At 38.8% G+C, this 23171-nt stretch overlaps 1 protein-coding gene across 1 annotated transcript in view; it reads left to right on the forward strand.

The window, feature by feature from the left end:
• Nucleotides 1-20589, forward strand: part of dchs1a (dachsous cadherin-related 1a) — a 127234-nt gene extending 106645 nt beyond the window's left edge. Inside the window, 14 exon segments of the mRNA XM_048159848.1 lie at nucleotides 2089-2397; nucleotides 2399-2566; nucleotides 2568-2940; nucleotides 7317-7556; nucleotides 9317-9442; nucleotides 9589-9798; nucleotides 10825-11691; nucleotides 12043-12156; nucleotides 12253-12464; nucleotides 12800-12951; nucleotides 13985-14115; nucleotides 14417-14703; nucleotides 15098-15236; nucleotides 16068-20589. Coding sequence (XP_048015805.1) covers nucleotides 2089-2397; nucleotides 2399-2566; nucleotides 2568-2940; nucleotides 7317-7556; nucleotides 9317-9442; nucleotides 9589-9798; nucleotides 10825-11691; nucleotides 12043-12156; nucleotides 12253-12464; nucleotides 12800-12951; nucleotides 13985-14115; nucleotides 14417-14703; nucleotides 15098-15236; nucleotides 16068-18658 — 5919 coding nt within the window. The 3' untranslated portion in view covers nucleotides 18659-20589.
• The last annotated feature ends 2582 nt before the right edge of the window (nucleotides 20590-23171 follow it).

Raw genomic sequence — 23171 nt, forward strand, 5'->3', positions numbered from 1 at the left:
TCTAGTATCTATCAAAACAATGTCTCATCTGTGAAAAGAAACTGTGCAGGCTTCCATATTAGGAAGTGAGGTTCTTTTGCTTTGAAGTGTTTCTGAGTCATCTATGAGGATTCTGTATTTTTATTGAGAATATTTGCAAATTTGAATGTTCTAACAGTTTCCTATTCTGATTATGTTTACTTTAATCCAGTATTATTTTTCCTGGCAGTCACAGACCCATCAAATTAAGCTCTGATTAATGCTAGCAGGTTTGTTGTTTGAGCTTGTAAACCCCCCCAAAAAAGTTTTATTTTTCATTCCATGTAAAAAGAGAAGAAAATGTGGGCTGCAATGTTCCTGTTTTGTTGGGATTTGTAGTTAACTCGTAGGACACGTGGGTTGTAAGTCTGATCTGATGTGTAGTTTAAAATTAATTAAAATCAAAATCAAATAATAAACCTATAGACCTAAATGTTTGAACTTTTGTGGTTTATAGTGATAAAAAATAATATATCTGCGAGCAGCAATTAGCGGGGTTCAAGCACTTTAAGCACATGTGTAAAAAGGAATTATGTTTTATTTAGCAAGCCTGTAACCATCTTGTTCATAGATGGAAAAGATTATTTACAGCCAATACAGACAATTTACCATAGGAAATATATGATTTTTAAAGCTTTTTAACAGTTATTGAGCCAAAAGACTAGTTTGCCAAAGTTATTTTTTGAAATAATCTCCAATATTTAACGACGACAGCGATGGACAGCGGTGGTCCTAGAGGCAAAGTTGCTCAGAATGAGGAGTTCTACCATGTGGTATGAATGTCGTGAGTATATGCAAAAAATCGTGCGCTATACGATCTTTTATGCAGGTGAAAAATGCGAAGGCGCCCCCCGGTGGCCGATTTCTTTCGAATTTCTCACAAGCCTCTAGGGCAGTGGTTCCCAAACCTGTCCTGAAGGACCCCCAGCACTGCACATTTTGTATGTCACCCTTATCTGACACACCTACTTCAGGTCTTGCAGTCTCTACTAATGAGCTGATGAGTTGAATCAGGTGTGTTAGATGAGAGAGATATCCAAAATGTGCAGTGGTGGGGGTCCTCCAGGACAGGTTTGGGAACCACTGCTCTAGGGCCATGAGTCAAATAGGCCCAGCAAGTTTCGTTCCGATCGGCCTCCGTTAACCTTGTCTGATAGCTGCTCAAAATTCATTGGCCTATGGCAGACATGTTTTTTGAGATACGCCAATATCCTCATAGACAATCATGGCACCTTGGACAAAGACACTGCATGCCAATTTTCCAAGTCAATTCGGACTAACGGTGAAATGGTTATAGCCGTTTTCATGTTTTTTTTTTCTGGTATAGCACCACCAAGTGGCCAGTCGCTGCGTCCTTTTTCATGCGACCACAGAATGAGCTCTTACATATGTGTGCTGAGTTTGATGAAAATATCTCATTCCATTCACAACAAGTTATAGCCATTTTAGTAAAGGTGGCTCCTCCCACTTCAAACGTTTTACCGGCCCTTAGGGTCTGTGAATGGAAATTTCAACTTTTTTTTTTTTTTTTTGATAATTAGACAGATAGTTTTGACAGTCAGACTCCAGAGAATCTTGCTGCACTGGTTTGGTTCCGATCGGGCCAAAAACCTAGGACTAGTTCGCAAAAGTAGGTTTTTAAAAAAATCCAAAATACCTGAAAATTTTGGCGATGAGCAAATCCAAGGCATGCGTTCTGCCAAGGAATTCCAACTATATAAGACACTTGAGCCTATGCCTAACGGTTAGGAGTTATGAGCCATTTTCATATTTTGACCTGCTTTAGCACCCCCGTCAGGCCGATCAGGGCAAGCCTTGGTGACATTGTAGATGGTGTGAGTACTACCAGTACCAGCCCTCAAAGTTTCAAGACTTTACGACTTACGGTTTGGTCTGCCCAATCACTTTTAGGGGAGAATGCTGATCCTTGGAAATTTTAACAATAAAAGACATTTTTGAAGTCCATGAATGTCCATTCCTGTTGTCAAATGAACATGTCAGACATTTAGAAATGCTATGCATTCATCATTTCATCTTCTTAATCTAATACATAAATGTCTTTCTTTATAGGTTCTGAGCTCAAGTAAAGGATCGGCCACCACCAACTCCCATCCATTAATGCTGAGTTCTGTGGAGGGAGCTAAACCTGGCTCCATCTTGGGGTCTGTGCGTTCACCTGATTCTCAGATCCTTCCTGAAGCAGGCCAGGTCACGTACACCGTGGTGGGCGGTACAGACAATGACGGCACCTTTGTGGTAGACCGCCAGACGGGTGACGTTTACCTGGCCCGTGAGCTTGACTTTGAAAAAGCTCCTCGATACACACTTCAGGTTGAGGTGGATGACTTCTCCATGCCCCTCCCTAAAAGTCACTTTGTAATCATTGGTAATTGATGTCCAGGACAGCAACGATCATGCTCCCGAGTTTCCCGAAGACCCCATTATCATAGTCGTCCCTGAGAGCACAGATCCTGGGTCATCTATCTACACCTTCCAGGCTGTTGATAAAGACGGAAGTGGACCCAACAGTGAAGTGCACTATTCCATCCATTCAACAGTGGCCAAATGTCCCAGATCTCCTGTTCCTGGATCCAACTACAGGAGTTCTCTCTCTGGGAATGATGTTGGATCATGAGAGGACCTCTTCGCTACTCTTGGTGGTTCAGGCGACTGATTCGGCCCCCGATGTCAGTCAGCGGCGCCGTGGAACAGTCACAGCCCGCATATTTGTCACTGATGTGAATGATAATGACCCTGTGTTCATCTCACCATCTGTGGTGAGTGTGATGGAGGACCAGCCTGTGGGCTTTGTTGTGGTCTATGTCATGGCTGTAGATGCAGACCAGGGAGAGAATGGACGAGTGACATACCGTATCCAGAGCGGCAACACCGGAGGAAAGTTCAGCCTTAACCCAGATACAGGTAAACCAATCAGCAACTCGGTCTTTAATGAAATTGCGTGATGTTCACTATATATTTTTGCTCCGTTTTCATACCCCTTAGTTAAAGTTTGGGGTCGGTAATGATTTTTTTAAAAGTGCTTTTTTTTTTAAAGAAGTTACTAATGCTCACCAAAGCTGCATTTATTTGATCACAAATACAGTAAAAACTAAATATAATATTACAGTTTTAAATAATTGTTTTCTATTTTAAAATATATATAAAAATTAACATATTCAATCATTCTAATATGCTGATTTGGTGCTCAAGAAACATTTCTTATTACTATCACTGTTGAAAACAGTTGTGCTGCTTAATATTTCTATGAAAACATTTTTCCAGGACTCTTTGCAGCATTTAATTTTAAATAACATTATAAATGTGTTTATAATGTGTTATAACATTATAAATGTCTCTACTATTTAATGAGTCCTTGCTGAATAAAAGTATTATTTTTTTCAAAAGAAAAAAAAATCTTACAGACCCCAACATTTTGAACGTAGTGTACATTTACATATATTCAACAATACAAAATATTTATAATATTTATTAAACAATGCTAAACACCATAAAGATTCTGTGATGGGTATGTAAAATTATAATGGTTAGCACAGCTGTAATGCAAGTATAATTGTGCATATTGTTTATCTTTTGAAACCTTGTTATTATTGCATTTTGAGGGATTTTCAAATTCTATGGCAACTTCAACCTACCAGTAATATTACGACATGCAGCAGTTGCAGCAGTGATTAAATTGATGTGTGAACAGCACATTAAGGGATTAGTTTGCCCCAAAATGAATTTTCTGTCATCATTTCCTCACCCTCATGTCGTTACAGACCCTTATGACTTTCTTCCATGGAAAATTGCATTGTATGCAAAATGCACCTTCATTCTGATTCCGCATTTTTGCTTGACTCGCATCTTTCCTTTCCTCCCAAGTCAGAATCCTCTAAATGCCCTTTAGTTCTCTTAATCCTAAAAACCGCTAGCTCAACATCTCATGCTGTGAGTTCTGAACAGTTTCTCTCATCTCTGTGTGTGTGTGTGTGTTTGTGCATTAGTGCATCATGACATAAAGCAGGGGTGTAAGACAGTACACACCACTCAGCTGGTAGCTATTTACAGCATGTTCTTCCACTAACAGATAGCTCAGATTATGTTTCACTGTTCCATAGTGCTTTGTTGTGGATCTTGATATGCCTGTGGACCCCACACTCAATATTTATTAAAAAATGGAAATAGATCAAGCCTGTACTTTAGCTTGTGCTCACAGTGTTTGAACCTGTTGCACAGGTCATTGCAATAATAGACTACAGAAATAATTGTGGAATCAAAATGTAGAGAAATATAACGAAATGTTAAAGGGTTAGTTCACCCGAATAAATTGTCATTAATTACTCACCCTTGTGTCGTTCCACACTGTAAGACCTTAGTTCATCTTCAGAACACAAAAAGATATTTTTGATGAAATCCGAGAGGTATCTGGCTCCTCCATAGACAGCAATTTAACCGACACTTTCAAGACCCAGAAAGGTACTAAAGACATTGTTAAAACAGTCGACGTGACTGCACTTTATTCAACAATCTCTTTTCTTCCCTGTCATTATCCTTACGTAGTTGCCGAAGTAAGCACAGTGAAGGCATTCTGACGTAGAACCTGGACGTAAACAACGTATGAGAATAAGAAGAGAAGATATTGTTGAATAAAGTTGCTATTTTTGTTTTGTTTTTGCTCACAAAAAGTATTCTCGTCGCTTCTTAAAGGTGCCCTAGAATCAGAATTTGAATTTACCTCGGCATAGTTGAATAACAAGAGTTCAGTACATGGAAAAGACATACATTGAGTTTCAAACCCCATTGTTTCCTCCTTCTTATGTAAATCTCATTTGTTTAAAAGACTTCCAGAAAACACTCGGATCTCAACATAACACCGACTGTTACGTAACAGTCGGGATCATTAATATGTATGACCCCAATATTTGCATAATGCCAGCCCATTCGACGCATTAGACAAGGAAAGGCAGTATTAACGTCTGGATCTGTGCACAGACAAGGTAAGCAAGCAAGAACAACAGCGAAAAATGGCAGATGGAGCAATAATAACTGACAAGATCCATGATATCATGATATTTTTAGTGATATTTGTAAATTGTCTTTCTAAATGTTTCATTAGCATGTTGCTAATGTACTGTTAAATGTGGTTAAAGTTACCATCATTTCTTACTGTAATTCACGGAGACGAGAGTCGCTGCTATTTTCATTTTTAAACACGTGCAGTCTGTATAATGCATAAACACAACTTCATTCTTTATAAATCTCTCCAACAGTGTGTAATGTTAGCTTTAGCCACAGAGCATAGCCTCAAACTCACACAGAATCAAACGTAACCATCTAAATAAATACTTTACTCACATAATTCGAAGCATGCATACAGCATGCATGACGAAGCATCTTGTAAAGATCCATTTGAGGGTTATATTAGCTGTGTGAACTTTGTTTATGCGATGTATATATAGTCGAGAGCTCATGGGGCAGAGGGAGCGCATCTCTTAAAGGGGCAGTGCTGAAAAAATCAGTGCATAGTTAATGATGCCCCAAAATAGGCAGTTAAAAAAATTAATTAAAAAAAATCTATGGGGTATTTTGAGCTGAAACTTCACAGATACATTCAGGGGACACCTTAGGACTTATATTACATCTTGTAAAAAAACAATCTAGGGCACCTTTAAAATTAAGGTTGAACCACTGCAGTCACGTTGACTGTTTTAACAATGTCTTTAGTACCTTTCTGAACCTTAAAAGTGTTGATTATATTGCTGTCTATGGAGGAGTCATATACCTCTCAGATTTCATCAAAAATATCTTAATTTGTGTTGTCTTACGGGCGTGGAACACCATGAGGGTGAGTAATTAATTACAGAATTTTCATTTTTGGGTGAACTAACACTTTAAACTGCCAAAATAAGCTTAAAGTGAGTTTAAGTGAGTGAACTTTTCCATCCAGTGAAAGTACAGTAAATGGTCACCAGAAGCTGTCAAATTGCAGAAACAACAACAACAAAAAAACTCATAAAATTAGTCCATACTACTAGTGCATTGTATTTTGAAATATTTTGAAGTGATATGTTGGTTTCCAGTCATTATTTTCTCCTGTTGTAGATCTCAAATCTCATTTGTGTGATTTTATATATATATATTTTAATGTGCATTGTCAAATTTGGAGAGTTTTGAGATCTTCAGATATGAGAATCAATGACAAAGGCATCAGTGAAGTCAAATCTTAAGTCAAGACAGGTGAATGATATTTGAGAGCTGAAAAAAGATTATTAGTGAATAACAACTGAAATTTTGTTCTTTTCCTCAGAACTATCATATGGCTTCAGAAGACTTGGAATATAGTTCAAAAGTCATTTATGATAGAATACCTTCTTTATGACGTGTTTGTAGCTTGAAAGCTGAAACCTTCTGCGCAAACTCTGTCACTTACTGTACTTCGGAAGCTCATTATTAATCCTCTCAGCTATTAACATGAGAATAGAAAAGCAAAACATCTTCATTCTTCCTCTTGGTTTCTCCTTACGTTGTTGGAGCATGGTTGTTGAGGAGTCAAATTGTCTGAAAATATTCGAGCTGGTAATTCTAACCAGATTAAAGCCTCAGAGGCATGTTAGCTCAGTGTTATGGAGATAGAAGAGAGGGAAAAATAAGTCAAGACAGAACGAAAACACCCTCTAGTGTCCCAGTTCCGATCATGCCTTTACAGCCTGCTTTAAATCACTGCGTCTGGTTCTTTAAAAGCATGAAATTGAGATTGGATCAATAGGAGCACCGCTCGCTTGTGGTAGGCTAACGACAGGGGCGCTGGCACCCCCAAATTTGAGCAGGGCACGGCAGGCCGAGCCGTTGCGTGTCTAGAGTGCTTGTTTGTGCGCTCTTTGTGTTTGCTGTGGAAAAAACTCATAAAATGTGGCCAGATAGTTGAGCTGTTACAGTGGCTCAGCGAGTCTTCAGGTAGGGAGGGCTCTGCATGGGAAAAAAATGTATTATTTAAATACGTCGCATGACTTTCACTCATTTTTAACACGGCAGAAAGGCGTCAACTCTTCGTGCTGTGATGTTGCTTATGCAAGATCAAAGTGTGCTACAAGATGGAAATCATTCGTTCGTGCGAGCGTGTGAATGAGGCTTTGCTTAAGTGCGAGTGGTTTTGTTTTAAACAATTTACATCATGGCTTCATTACTGTGTAATTGTTTGAATGCAGTTCAGCAGGCGATCACTCACAAGAAATACCAGACACAAAGCTTATTACATTCATCATATGGTAGCTTAACACTTTTGCTTATTTCCTCTTTAGGGTCTTTGTCTATTCTTAGACCAATTGACCGTGAAGAGCAAGACCTCTACAATTTGACCATAGTGGCAGAAGACCATGGTTTACAACAGCGCAGCAGCTCCCAGTTACTGTCAATCCAGGTGATTGACGTAAACGATGAGACACCGTACTTTGAGGAAAATGAATATGAAGCTTTTGTTGCAGAGAATCAGCCTGCAGGAACCACTGTGCTGGTGGTTTCAGCTTCTGATATGGACCAAGGTAAAATATACTTCTCTCTTTTTTCTTTATATATACATTATATATATTATAATGATAGTATATTTTTTTGTTTATTTTACACCAGTGTCATTTTAGGATTATTTATATGCTATTACAGTGTTTACTAATGTTTATTAATATTTGAGTTAGCTCTTATTTTTATATTTTCAAATTTAATTCTATTTTTTTAGTTTAGTTTTTTAAGCTTTTTTTTTTTTTTTCTTTATATATATATATATATATATATATATAGGTGCCAGCCCGGGGGGTGGTGGAATATATATATATATATATATATATATATATATATATATATATATATATATATATATATATATAGCTTTATTTTTATTTCAGTTTTATGTTTTAACTTAACTTAATTCAACTTAAACATTTATTTATTAATTTATTTTTCAGTTAGCTGCCAAGGCAACATTTATAAGATTTATTTTTAAATTTAAACTGTTATTTTAATAATTATTTTATTTTAGCTTAACTTATATTTTCTTTATTTTAAGTAACACAAATATTTTTTGAATAGTTTTAGTTTTAGTTAACAATAACAACACTGCTGTGTACACATTGACTAATATCTTTGGCCGTGATGCCACATCTCATGCCATGATCGCCACATTTATAAGACTTGCACTGTGTCGTGTGCTGTCTGTTAATGTGGTTTGGCAAGACAGACTCGCAAAAACATGAAGTTGGTAATTTTATCATGAATGAGTCCTATGGCAGTGTAACCCCTCTGGTTCTACTCGCCCTGCTCCGAGCGGGATTCGAACCGGCGTTTTCGGTATGGGAGGCGGGTGTGCTAACAAGTACACTAAAGACCGCTGCCTCTAGCGCGCATCTTGAGGCCAAGGGAGTGAGGTTTATTTGTATAGTTCTTACTAGTTGGTTACACTCACCCTCCTAAACCTCACTCCCATCCATGTCACGGCACCAATCTAACCCTTCCGGCTCTACTCGCCCTGCTTCGAGCGGGATTCGAACTGGCGTTTCCGGCATGGGAGGCGGGCACACTAACAAGGACGCTAAAGGCAGCAGCCTCTAGCATCAGTCGCTAGTACGCCTCTTGAGGCCAAGGGAGTAAGGATTACTCGCACAGCACTTACTAGCTGGCCTCCGTTCTAGTAGGAAAATCCCTTATTACTGAATGTCCGTATGTTTGTAATGGTACTGTCTGTTTAATGCACGCATTGAGTAAGAAAACTTCATTTCCACCTTGTGAGATTAGTGATGGTTACACGATCCTCTTTAAAAGTGACACGAATGTTTGTTTACGCTTAACATTTCCCTAAAAATACTGGATACCACAGCCAAACCCATCACAAATAAAAGTGTGTGGTTTTAATTGGTGCCAGCCCGGGGGGGTGGTGGAAGGGGAGTGCTGCATTCTCTTGGACTTACTCAGGGGCAAATAAAACAGAAGGATCATAAACTTTCTCTCCATGAACAATTAGCGAGGTAAACAGGTGACACTCTGCCAGATTGCTCGCCTTTTGCACGCGATCTGCCATCCATAGACCGGGGGAGGGCGATTGAGACCAACTGCTTAAACAGCGGTATTAACTACAAACAAATAAAAACAGGGTGCACTGCCGTGTTTATTCATTCCGTGAGAAACGTTTATTGTACAAAGTGAACACAGCCTCTTAAGAATGATGGCTTTTTTTCCTCAGACGTGATCATTTGGACTTGCATTCGGAGAAACTGTGCAGATTCATCTCATGTCTTCTCATGTTTTTCTATAGGGACCAATGGAATCGTGACATATGGAAGCATTGTAGGAGATGATTTCAGTATTCATCCGGTGACAGGAGTCATAACCACCTCTAAAGCTTTGGACAGGGAGGCCCAAGGGGTTTATGCTGTGACAGGTACAACAAGGAACTTATTCTCGGATATGCTTTTAATAGCAAAAATTGCAGTTGTTTTTTTGTTTGTTTTTTTGTTTCTGTCAATGTCATGTCACGGTTGGGCAAGTGTTTGTTTAGCCAATTTATAACCTCTTTCTCATAAACAGTTTATGCAAGAGATGGTGGTTCTCCTCCCAATTTCGCCAAGACCATAGTGCGCGTCACAGTGCTGGATGTGAATGACAATAGGCCAGTTTTTGGGAGAGTGTACTACAGTCTGGAGGTGCCTGAGAACCAGGAGCCTGTGGCGCTCTTCACAATTAGAGCCACAGATCAAGACTCCGGGGACAGTGGGGTGGTGCACTACAAAATCACTGGTAATAATGCCATGAGCAATATTAATGTTGTTGTATAATATATGTTAAATATTATTATATATTATTATATTTTGTTTGTAACAATTAATTGTAACACATTTCATAATGCCCAAAGTCATTTTCAGTTCTACAAATACCTCATTAATCCTTCCCCCATTGTAGCAATATTTGGTACAACCTCATTAGAGCTCTTTCTAGACAACAACATTGACTAGGTTAGTGTTGCTTAAATTGAAGGGAGTGATCCAGGCTGCATTTATTTGATCAGAAATACAGTGAAAAACAGCAAATATTACTAACATTTAAAATAATCATTTTCTATTTTAATATATTTTAAAATGTAGTTTATTCCTGTGATGACAGCCATTACTCCAGTCTTCAGAAATCAATATAATGTTCTGATGTAGTGCTCGAGTAACATATTTATTATTATTAATGTTAATGTAATATTTTTGTGGAAACTGTGATTTATTTTTTATGAAATGTTTGTTATTTGAAATAGCAGTTTATTTCAAAGTTAACTCAAAGTTTTTGAACAGTAGTGTACTTTTAGTCACTTTGTTATTATTTTGCAGAAAAAGATTCATTATTCCACTTTATTCCACAAAAGGTAGTCAAACATTTTGAACTATCTATCAAGAGATATAAACCCAAATGTCATAGTTAGGAATAAAAATGAATAAAATATAATTAAACTGATTTGTTTAATTACCAAGGGTCCTGTGAGGACAGTTAAATGATTACCATTTATTATATTTCTTTTTTTTTTTCTCTTTTTTATGCAAACCCTTACATCGTAAAAGAGTTTGTTGACAAAAATAAGGTGTTATTATGGTTGTTACATCTGTCTGTTGTAGCATAGGAATATACATTTATTTATTTATCCATTCCTGTATTACATTACATGATATAGTTATGAAATTTAATAAGAGATTATGTAATATACATTGCACACTTCAGAGTTCAGTGTTGATGAAACCGAACAGTCCAGATGACAACATTATTTTGATATCTTTCTTTTCTCAGAGGGAGACCATTTTGGTGATTTCCACCTGGACAGGAAATCAGGTGTGCTATCTACTTCTAGGCCTTTGGATCGAGAGTCCAAAGCAAAGTACACCCTCACTGTGAAGGCACAAGATCAGGGTGTACCGCCCCTCACCAGCAGTGTTACTTTGGACATCAATGTGTTGGACCTGAATGACAACAGCCCAGTGTTTCCCAGCAGCAGCTACTCTGTGGAGGTATCAGAGGATGCTTTAGAAGGGTCTCTTGTACTGGAGGTTTCAGCCTCTGACAAGGACGAAGGGTCCAACAGCCAGGTGGTCTACTTCCTGAGCCGCGAATCCAGAGGTATGTTCATTGTGGACCAACACACAGGTCGCATTATTACAGCGGCAGCTCTAGACAGAGAAAAAGTGGCCTCCTACAGCTTCCAAGTCTACGCCATGGACTCCTCAGCAGCCAATCCCCGTAACACTTCCGCTGATGTGACTGTCCACATCTTAGATGTAAACGACAACGCCCCCTTCTTCATCACAGACCCGCTCATCATCAATGTCTCCAGCAGTAGTCTCTCCAACCGCAAAGTGCTGGCCACCATGAGAGCTGAAGATAAGGACTTTGGTGCAAATGGATCTGTATTTTATCGATTTGCGAATCCTGTCAAAGGCTTCACCATAAACTCCTTGACGGGGGACATCCAGGCAACTGAGAAGCTCCATGCGCTGACCCAGAGTCAGCGGACCCTCATTGTGGAGGCCATGGATCAGGGTAACCCATCGCAGTCCTCTCTGGGAGTGGTGGTTGTGTACATCCGAGAGCAGAGTTACCAGGGAATCCGCTTCTCGCGCAACACTAGGGATGTGAGCCTGCAGGAGAATGCCGCTAAAGGTACAATGATGGCCTTGAATACATTGCAGAAATGTCTAATTGCTGTACATCAGTGATATCCAGCTGATATTCCTGTAGCTCAAACTGTAGAGCATGACGCTAGCAATGCCAAGGTCATGGGTTTGATTCCCAGTGAATGCATGAGCTGATAAAATGTATATCTTGCACGCAAGTTGTAATGCCAGTGTAATGTAAAAACAGGAAATGAGATGCATGGCTAAATATCCAATGTTGTCTCATATGATAAATAAACAACTGCAACATTGGATGATACCCCTTATGGTATTGATATTGTGCATCTCTCTCATGGAAATTTTCCTTTAATCATCAAAGGTCTTGTCTTTTTCATAGGTACAGCAGTTGTTCAGATACAGGCTCACTATCCTGATGGATCTAGCAGTGGCATCAACTATAGCATTTTCAGTGGCAACAAGCAACAGTCCTTTAGCATCAGCCCCCACACAGGTATGATAGTAAATCGTTGAATCAGTTTGTTGTGATGGTAGTCTTTGTATTGGGAAAGATGTTTCACAATTAGTCATTATAAATTCATTATTTTAGGTGAGATTTGGGTAGAAAGTTCTACAGGTTTGGACTTTGAGGAGACCCCACGCCTCCGCCTGGTGGTCAAGGCTGAAACCGCATCCTCCAGCTCCTTCATGGCAGTCAACCTTCTCCTACAGGACGTCAATGACAACTTACCACGCTTTCAACTTCACAATTACGTTGCTTATGTTCGTGAGGCCCAGGGTTATGATCATCCTATCATTCAGGTGCAGTAATCTCCCGTTTGTTTTCTCAATGGTTGAGTATTCATAAAAGTGTAAAGTTGTGGAGTACAACATCCCTTGGCCTAAATACAGCATATTTTCAGTGCAAACCAGAAGAGTTTCCTTTGCGTTTCCACAATGTTTTCATTGTCCATGGTGAGAATATAGGCTCAGCTGTCCCACATAGCCACAACCAATTGCCTTTTTCAACTTTTTTTTTTTTTTTTTAATAATTTCAGTTCCAAACCCAACATTGCTTAGAGGTTCAAGTTACGCTCAAGCAGCTGTTGCAAATCTGCCTGTATTTTCATTGCCAATTTCACTGGTAATTTCCTCAGGTGTTGGCGAATGACCTGGACCAGGGTCAGAATGGGCAGGTAACCTACTCCATAAGGTCATCATCCATGAGCGGACTCTTCAAGATCGACCCTGTCACTGGCAGTATATCCACCGCTGCCATCATGGACAGAGAGATCTGGACACAGACCAAGTACTAAGTTATTCCTTCCACTATTATATTTATGTTGTTTGTAATGTCTTAAAATCACTTATTTTTTACATTAAAAAAATCTTAAATATTTTGAATAGCTAGGAAAAAATGCTTAACACCTTGATATTTAATCATATAATTTTTTTATCTTTGTTTTAACAATTTTTTTTAGAATTTGCATTTAAAAATCTTAAAGGATTAGTTCACCCAAAAATGAAATTTCTGTCATCAAGTACTCATGCCATTCCAAACCCATGAGACAAATTAAGATATTTTTGATGAAATCTGAGAGCTTTCTGACCTCCCTATAGACAGCAACGTCATAACTAATTTCAAAACCCAGAAAGGTAGTAAAGACATCGTTAAAATAGTCCATGTGACTTCAGTGGTTCAACAACTTTCCCTGTCAGACTCCTACGCTGTTAACGTTGTATAGACAGTGCAGCGCTTCTGGGTACTATGTCTGGGATCTGACTCAGTATTGGCCGAAGCTGTACACGTGAGCAGTACAACGCATCCGTGCGATGCTGATGCAGGAGCCGGCCAATAATGAGCCAGCGTTCTGACCTAGAACCTGGAAGCGCTGCACTGCGTTTACAACATAAACAGCATTGGAGACTGACAGGGAAGAGAAGAAATTGTTGAATCAAGTCATTATTCATGTTATTATTTTTGTTTTGTTTTTGCACATTTAAAAAGCATTCTTGTTGCTTCAAAAGATTAAGGTTGAACCACTGTAGTCACATGGATTATTTTAACGACTTCTTTACTACCTTTCTGGGCCTTGAAATTGGTTATGACGTTACTGTCTATAGGAGGTCAGAAAGCTCTTGGATTTCATCAAAAATATCTTAATTTGTGTTCCAAAGATGAACGAAGGTCTTACGGTTTGGAACGACATGATTAATGACAGAAATTTCATTTTATGGGCGAACTAACCCTTTAAAACATCTTATATTTCTTTCTCATCAACATGAAAATGGTCTGTGAGAATGTCCAGACTCTGACTCTAATTTCGTTGTTGTGTCTCCAGCCTGGTTATTATGGCAACGGACAGAGGCAGTCCTCGTTTAGCAGGTTCTGCCACTCTCACGGTGATCATTGTAGACCTGAATGACAACAGTCCCACCATCCCTGTTCCACATGAAGTCCGGATCCCTGAGAGTAAGTTGACTGCTGTTTGAACTCAGTATCATTGCTGTAATCAATGAACTGAATTTCCTATTTTTTCTGGCAGACAAACACTGAGGCACACCGTGCTGAAAGATTGACTCAATTACCAGGCGTTTTTCTCGCCAAAGTCCTTAATAGTTATTTCCTGTCACTGATGTTGTACAATGTGTCCAATAATGATGGGCGTTGTCCAGCAAAACTTAATACTTTTGAAAGGTGCAACCACAAATGGAAATGGAAAGTTAATTTAATTTTATACAGGATTATCAAGATTGTCTATTTCTTTATCTAGATACTTTGATTGGAACTGTGATCACTCAGGTCACAGGGAATGATGTGGACTCTGGGCCTGCTCTCTCCTATTCCCTTCTTCTGGACTCTGACACTCAAGGGAAGTTTGGAATACACCGCTTTGGAGGGGGGGTGTCCTTGACCGGCCCTCTGGACTTTGAAGAGAGAACATGGTACACGCTGACTGTCAGCTCCTCAGACACCAAGCAACAGAGTTATGCAAATCTGACCGTGCTTGTGGAGGATGTGAATGATAATGCTCCAGTTTTCTCTCAGGACCTTTACGAGGTACGTTAGAAGAGATTACATGTTTAGGATGAACATTGATAGAAAAAGTAAATTTCTGTAGTTTACTTTGAAATTAAACCTAACATAAGATAATTGAGTAATATAAACAGTTATTTGACCAATTAGAATTAGGTACTCCAGAGCGCTTTGTAATAACAGATTACATAAGATTTGATACCCTACTCTGTTTAATAAATCAGTTCCACTGGTTAAAATTCTTAAAAAAACACTTGCAGTTTATTTAAATGTCAATGAGACAAATATTGGTATTCAGAAAATATTCCCTGTGAGCACCACATTTAAAAAAATATTTCTTTAAGTTAAAAGAAAAATAAATTGATGCTGTGCTCTGCTCAAAGCAGTCAGTATTAAGGCCGATTTATGTCTTTGGCAGGTGACTCTAGCAGAACACTCGCCAGCAGGAAGCTCAGTTATCACAGTAACTGCTACAGATAAGGACTCTGGAGAGAACGGAAGGATAACATACAGGGTTGTGTCAACAAAGGACATGTTCTACATTGACCCAAGCAATGGTAATTTGTCCATTTGTTACTGTTGTCATCCTTTTGTGTTTATTGTTCTTCATCCAAATCATTGTCAGATGTTTTGTAGAATTACAATCTAATAGAATTGCAATCCAATACCATATCAATTTTATTAATCAAACAAAAGTTAGAACTGCAGAGGTCCCAAAATATGCACAATTATTGGCTGAATAGAAAAAATCTGGAAAATCACTGGAAATGTAGTAAATTATTAACAACAGAGGTAGTGTGATTTAATAGCCCAATGCATTCAGCAAACACTACAACCAAATATTGTGTTGCATTTACACATATTACTAAGGACAGATCCATTTTTGCGTAAAGACTCTAGAGCAGAGGTGCCCAACCCTGTTCCTGGAGATCTACTTACCTGCAAAGTTTAGCTCCAACCCTTATAAAACACACCTGAATCAGCTAATTAAGATCTTCAGGAGCACTTGATAATTACAGACAGGTGTGTTGAGCAGGGCTGGAGCTGAGCTCTGCAGGCAAGGTAGATCTCCAGGAACAGGGTTGGGCACCCCTGCTCTAGAGCAGTGGTTCTCAAACCTGTCCCGGGGACCCCCCACCACTGCACATTTTGCATGTCACCCTCATCTAACACACCTGATTCAGGTGTGTTTAATTAGGGTTAGAACTCAACTCTGCTGGACAGTGTCCCTCCAGGAACTGAGTTTGACACCCCTGCTCTAGAGTTAAGTCCAGGACTCCTGTTATTATTATTGGGCTGTCACCCACCAGTTAAGAACCATTGTTTTGAAGCATATAATAAACACCCTGATCTTACCTTGAATCTTATTCTGCAATTTCTTTACATAGGTACTCTGTTCATCAAGCAGAAGGTTGAGTTTGACTCACAGCGCCCTTCCATTTTGGTGGTGATTGAAGCCAGTGATAGTGGGACACCACAGTTGACCGCCTTTACCACAGTTCAGGTGCATGTGTCTGATGTCAATGACAATGCCCCTGTATTCCACCAGACTGAGTATAGAGCGTCTGTATCTGAAGACGAAGTTCCTGGTTCGACAATTCTAACCCTGGAAGCGGTGGATGGGGACTTGTCTAGGGACAACTGTGGCTTTGATTTTGCCATCGCCAGTGGGAACATTGGTAATGCCTTCCAAATTGAGAGCAGTGTTCGCTTCCTTGAGGGCCATGGATTTCAGACAGTTGGAATGCTTATATTAGTTGATAAGCTTGACTTTGAGATTGTGAATGCCTACAATCTTACTATTGTGGTCTCAGATCGTGGCATACCACAACGAAGCTCAAGTGTTCCAGTTTTAATCACGGTAATGGACACCAACGATAACCCACCATCCTTCAGTAGGGCGGAATACAAAGTTGTTGTCAATGAAAGGGCAGAAACAGGAACAGAAATACTTCAACTTTTTGCTGTGGACCCTGACTCAACCCCTAATGGAGAGGTTCAGTACTCAATCAGTTCTGGAGATGAATCTGAGCTCTTTTCTATTGATCAGTGGACTGGGTCCCTTCGTCTGCGGAGGTCTCTTGATAGTGAGGAACAGTCCTCTTACATGTTCATTATTCAGGCCTCGGATGGTCAGGGCCACTTTGCTCTTGCTCCAGTAACTGTCGAGGTAAAGGACATCAATAATAACCGGCCTTACTTTCCTCTTAAATCACTTACAGCAAGCATTCGTGAAAACCAGCCCCAGAATGCTCTAGTAACCATATTACATGCCATTGATCATGACAAAGGAGCATATGGAGAACTGAGATATTTCCTAATGTATAATTCCGGCAATGGTAAAGATTCCTTTCTAGTGAACCAAACCTCCGGTGAAGTGCGAACCCGCTTTACATTCGACTTTGAGAAGATAAATTCTTTTAATTTTATTGCCATGGCAATGGATGCAGGCAACTACTCTGCTACAGTCACAGTGCAAGTGTTTGTGACTGGTGAAGATGAGTATGACCCCGTTTTCACTAACTCAGATTTCACCTTTCGTATTCCTGAGGGTGCCAAGAAAGGGCAAAGCATCGGCCAAGTAAATGCTAATGATGAGGATGGAGGGGTGGACGGCATTGTCCTCTATTCACTCGCAAACAGTTCACCTTACTTTGAGGTCAACACATCTACTGGAGTGATATCCCTCAAGATGGATGCCTATCATCATCATATGAGCCGGTCTAAAAGAGAGGCACGTCAGATGACGTTGGATGTTATTGCCCACAGTCCTTTGGAGACTTCCCGAAAAGCTTCTGCCCAGATCACAATTGATGTCACCCATACATCCTTCGGCTTGAACACAGACATGAATGTGGTACTTGCCAGTGCTATAACAGCTTCTTTGGCAGCCATTGTGTTCCTGATCATAGTTGTTGTGGTGATATTCCTGTTGAGATCCCAAAGGTACAAAGAACAAGAGGCTTGTACCAGAATAGTCACCAGCGGTACTGTTCTTGAGAGTCTTGAAGATTCGAAAGTTCCAGGGGGTGAAAAGCTATATCATCAGACCCTTCCTGGGTATGCAACAGACCAGACTGGGACCGGAGGAGGTACCTACACACGAGGTGGGTCTCTTGACCCATCCCACTCCAGTGGACGTGGTTCCGCCGAAGCAGAAGCAGCTGAAGATGATGAGATTCGGATGATTAATGAATATCCACGAGTTTCTAGCATCTCCTCCTCTATGCAGGAGCACATATCTGCTCGTGGGCCTGACTCTGGTATCCAGCAAGATGCAGATCAGCTGTCTGACATTTCCTGTGAGCCGGGGATGGATGCAAACCAATGGTTTAAAGGGAAGAAACTGGGAAGTTTAAGTGGGACAATATTATCAAGCCAGTTGCCAACTTATCGGGATGAAGGAGGTGGATATCTTGGGGTTGGAAGGGGGCTTAACATCTCGCATCCAAAAGATTATGCTTTCCCGGAGGATGGTAAGCCTGCTGTTGATGGTTCTCTTACAGCAATTGTGGCTAGTGACGAGGAACTGAGAGGCAGCTACAACTGGGACTACCTCCTCGACTGGTGCCCTCAGTTTCAGCCTCTGGCTAATGTCTTCACAGAAATTGCCAGATTAAAAGATGAGAACGCACCACCTAACCCTCGGCGGCCATTTCATCCCAAAGCAAAGACTGATCCCAAGCCCAGAATTGACCCTCCTCCCCTAATTACCTCTGTAGCTCATCCAGGGGCCAAAACTGTTTTGCCAAAACCTGCTGTAGGCCGAACATTTCCCCACCTATCCTCATTGCGGCGATCTCCTATTGACCATGATGGCTCTGTTTCCTCAATTGCCATGTCTCCAAGTTTTTCTCCATCGCTTTCACCTCTTTCAGCCCATTCCCCAGCCATCGCTCCTTTTGGAGGTCACTCGTCCTCCGTTATCAATACAACTGAGCACTCCTTAGAACATGAGGAGACAGAACTGAGGATTTAATGCAGTCTAAGAATCACACCTGACTCAGGTACTCTAAAAATGCCTCTCCTCTGGCATAGTCCTCAACATCATGTTGTATGTAATGTTGCCCCACTGGCTGGCCAGAGGTTTCGGTGCTTTTGTCACCCTTCTTTAGACTTACTGACTTGAGTTGTAAAAGAAGTAAAAATGACTATTGTATAATGCTGTTCTAATGATCCTGAAGATCAACTGACATTTTTATTAGCCCAGCATTTGCACATTTTAAAGGACTGTAATGTTTGATGTCAATGTTTTGTAAGAGAAAACACTTTTGTATTATATATTTTTGTACTGATGTTTTTTTGTTTAAAAAGAATGACATATGTCAAACGGTTGCTATAACCTGTGATTTTTTTGACATACATTTATATTTGTATATTTGTGGCTGTAACAGTTTGTTATCAGAGCTTGTTCTAGTTTATTAACAGTTGCCATTCTAAAGTGTTCTAAGTAAGTATGTTCAGTATTAAGCTCTTAAATGTTTGGGGAACATGTTTTGCTGTCAGTATTTATATAAAAAAGTATCTGCAAAATGCCAATGTACAGTCTTTGAAGGTTATGCTGCAGACACAGTGATCATATTGATTTCTACATGCTGCTTCCCCTCCCTTAGCTTTACTAATGGGAACACAATTGTAGCTATGAAACTAAATATAAAAAAGATTTCCCCCAAAATCTAAACTTAATTAGCACATTAAAGGCTTTTTTTTTTTCTTCATTGTTTTTAAGTGTTGAAGCATAACAACTGTAGCACAAGAACAAAAGATATCTGTGCCAGGAATTTCAAGAAATAACAATAACAGAAATGTTAAAAATTGTTATGGCAGCTCTTATCAGCACCTCAGAAGAGCTGACACTTACAAACACCACAACTTAACTGGAAAAAACGTAGTGTCTTTTTTTTTGTTCTCATGTTTGTGATTTTTTTTTAGAAACAGATTTTAACAAATATTCTCAAGGCCAGTGAAAAGGTTATCGTGTTGTTATTATAATAAATAGGCTCTTAAATAGCAATTTGGATGTTTTGCTAGATGTTATGTTTGAATAAATACATCAAGCTATCTAATAACGTACATCATTTGACCAAAAGAAAGATTCTCTCACAGCTCCACTACTCCCTAGTCAAGGTACTGTATAGGTACATTTTTGTAGCATCTTTCAAACATTACTGTGGGTAAACAATTGGTAAGTTTATTATACCACAAAATGCTGGATTGCTTTGTTTTTATGTATGTAAATTACATGGCTCAATAATGTTATGACACCCATATTTGTTAAAAAGCACTGGTGATTTGATTTTAGTGACTTATTTGTTCCTACAATGTACAGTTTGCATTAAAGTTAGAAGATAAAGTAAATATATTTCAAACTAAATAATGGCAGCATTGTACATTCTCCTAGCAGGAATCATTAGTATCCGTTTAATTTGCTCAAGTGATTGTGAAACATTTTTGTAAATTATTTTCTAATACTTTAAAGATGATTGTAAATGTTGCCATATGACCATACTTCATTTCTGTGTTAAAAAAAAAATGTCAACATGCTTTTTTTCCCATGATGCCTATTGAAAGGTTTAACTTGTAATTCTGAAAAACGACAGTGCCTATTGAAGTAAAACATTGTGTTTATAAGTGATTGTTAAAATTATGCTTTGTTCAGATTCATTTGTTGAGGTTAGCCTGATTTATCAGGATATCTACTTGTTAAAGAATCCTATATTTATGGCAGATACTTCACTTTTGTACACAACAATTCCTCACTCGTAACTGTGAACATGTTATATTCATGCTGCCTCGAAGGAAAATAAATAATGTTCAGTTGTTCTGTGTTCATTTAAAAAGTTTCTCAATGTTTGAATCACTGTTCATAGTGTTATAGGTGAATAAAATCTGTTTACATTTTGAATAGCACTGTGGTCCAAAAAATATGGCCATCCGTTTGTCTTACCTTTGTACCCAATATAATCCAAAGGGCATTGATGGTAGGTGGTGGTGTTTTTATTGTAAATGATGACCAGAAAACACTGATTTTTGTTCAGTTTCCACCTTAAACATTTGAAACATTTGTTTGTTTGTTTGTTTTTATGTTTTTGAAAAAGTGCCTGATTAAAATGTATTTCCAATAATGAGCCTTAAACATCATCTATTTCTTAATTATATGTATACATATTCTGTGGTGATAATAAAAGTTTACATATATTTTAGACCTAAAACAAAACAAGCATTATTTGAACTACATTGGAAATGTGAACTGTTTTTCAATTGTAAATCTTTACATATTGTAAGTTACAATATATATTTTCACCAGGCTTAGTTGAGTTAGTTTATAATGTTATAATGTTGTTTAATATTTCTTTGTTTGTCTTGTGTCTGAACAAATGGCTTTGTCTTTGTTTGCCATGTGCTCCTCTTGTCCTGCCTCCTTGTTTGATGTGTGATTAATTTGCAATTAATTAGATTAATTAATCAGCACATCATGTAATTAATTAGATTAAAAAAATTGAATCACTTGACATCCCTGATTTTTACATTACATACAGTTGCAAAAGGTCAATTTGACCTTCAAGAATGTTCATAAAGCATAGAACTATAGCTGCAGTCTGGCCATCTACTGAAGTTTCAACATGCAAAGACAAAGTGACGAACTGAACTCCAAATAGAATCCAGATGTTCAGCCAGAAATTGGAGAAATATTGATGTAGATTTATTATTAGCTAGTACATCTAAAAAATAAAAATGTGTGATTCCCCCTTGAATAAAATAAATACTTTACATATGGGATAGTTAATATGTGGTTCATAAATGAAACTGCAGGCATACAAAGACCACAGAATCCTAGTTTAGCTAATGTTTATGTATTTCCATCAGGTCTCAAAGCTCATGGGCAGACTGATAGGGGGAAAATTCAGTCTTCCCACCTGTCCTGGAGAGGAAGTACAGATAATTTGTCTCTTCAAAACTGTCTCTATAGACCAAAGATATACAGCACACAGAGATACAGTATCTCTTGTAGCCAGGATCTTATAATTAATTATTTTTTATAGCCAAAAATAAGGTTTTAAATCATGGAGCCTATAACAGTTGCAAAAAATTGGGGGCAGTAACAAACCTTGCCACACAAGAGGAAGAATTTAGTCATTATTCATCCATACTCAGACCTTAATGATTTGTGGATCTTTCAGAACATGTCATTAGAGCCACGCCATAAACAGCTTGGATTACAGGACATGTCATACTGCAGACTCTCCTGTGAGTATATTGCCATGAAGACACAAAGAAGTCTAGCATTTGACCACAAAATACTCCCTGAAACTAGTTGCTGAATGTGGGTTTGACTACAACATATATACCGACAGACATTTGTTGGACTAAAACATTCATACAGAAGGTTATTATGGTCTACCTCACAACATTTCTATGTAAATACGCATTAAAATGGACATATTTGACCTCACTGCTAATGTAGCATCTTACGCATGTGCAGTGAACTGTGTTTTTGAGGCGTTGTCAAATTAAAAGAGGTGCGAGGCCCATAGAGTCAGAGGGGTGCAGAGATTACATGATTTTGTAGGCCAAAACCTGGAAACAAGTTAGCATTTTAGCATATCCAGATCCATCGGTCGTGCTGAAGTCAGTGAGTTTTTTTAATGGGTTTTTGGTTACAATAAGGTCTTTGGTGAAAACAAGCTCAAGATATTTTCACATTTTATTTGACAAAAGGTGATTGCTAAGTGGCTAAATGGGACTACAGAGGTTGTCGGCAGTGTTGCCAGATGTACGATAATTATCATATTTGTACGATAATTTTGACCTCTGTACGATGTGCGATCAATAATTTAAAAAATCCCATAATGTACAATAATTTCAGAATTTTTTGACACTTCAAATGATGGTCATTGTAATCATAGGACTCATTGATCTAGCTGTGGATCCGCTACATGATTTTAAGTAGAACATGAATGTTACGTTTTTAAGCATGTCTTCAATCTAATCTCACCTTAAAGGGATAGTTCACCCAAAAATGATGAACACAACACAGAACACAAATGATGATTTTTAACTCCAACCGTTGCAGTGTCAGTCGTATAATCCATGGCAATGGTAACATAATCTATGAGAGTAAAAAAAAAAATGCACAGACAAATCCGAATAAAACCCTGCGGTTGACGACACACATGTCCTAAGACCAAAAATCGGTTTGTGCTAGAAACCGAACAGAATTGATATAATTTTTTACCTCTAATGCTGCGTTCACACCAGACGCGACTTGCGCGAATAAATCGCGCTATTCGCGCGTAGTTGGACGCTTGAAATTTTGTTTATGCTTCATCGCGCGTGAAAATCCCTTCACAACAACGCGAATTCGCGTCATGAAGGGGCTCTCCCGCTCCTTTATGTGTCCCAGACTCTCCCACTGCTTTCTGCACACTTCCTCTGAATAAACACTACTTGTCAGTGGGGAAATAATTGTCAATTACAGCGAATAAGCTCAA

Source organism: Megalobrama amblycephala, linkage group LG16 (assembly GCF_018812025.1).
Source record: "Megalobrama amblycephala isolate DHTTF-2021 linkage group LG16, ASM1881202v1, whole genome shotgun sequence".
NCBI classification, from domain to species: domain Eukaryota; kingdom Metazoa; phylum Chordata; class Actinopteri; order Cypriniformes; family Xenocyprididae; genus Megalobrama; species Megalobrama amblycephala.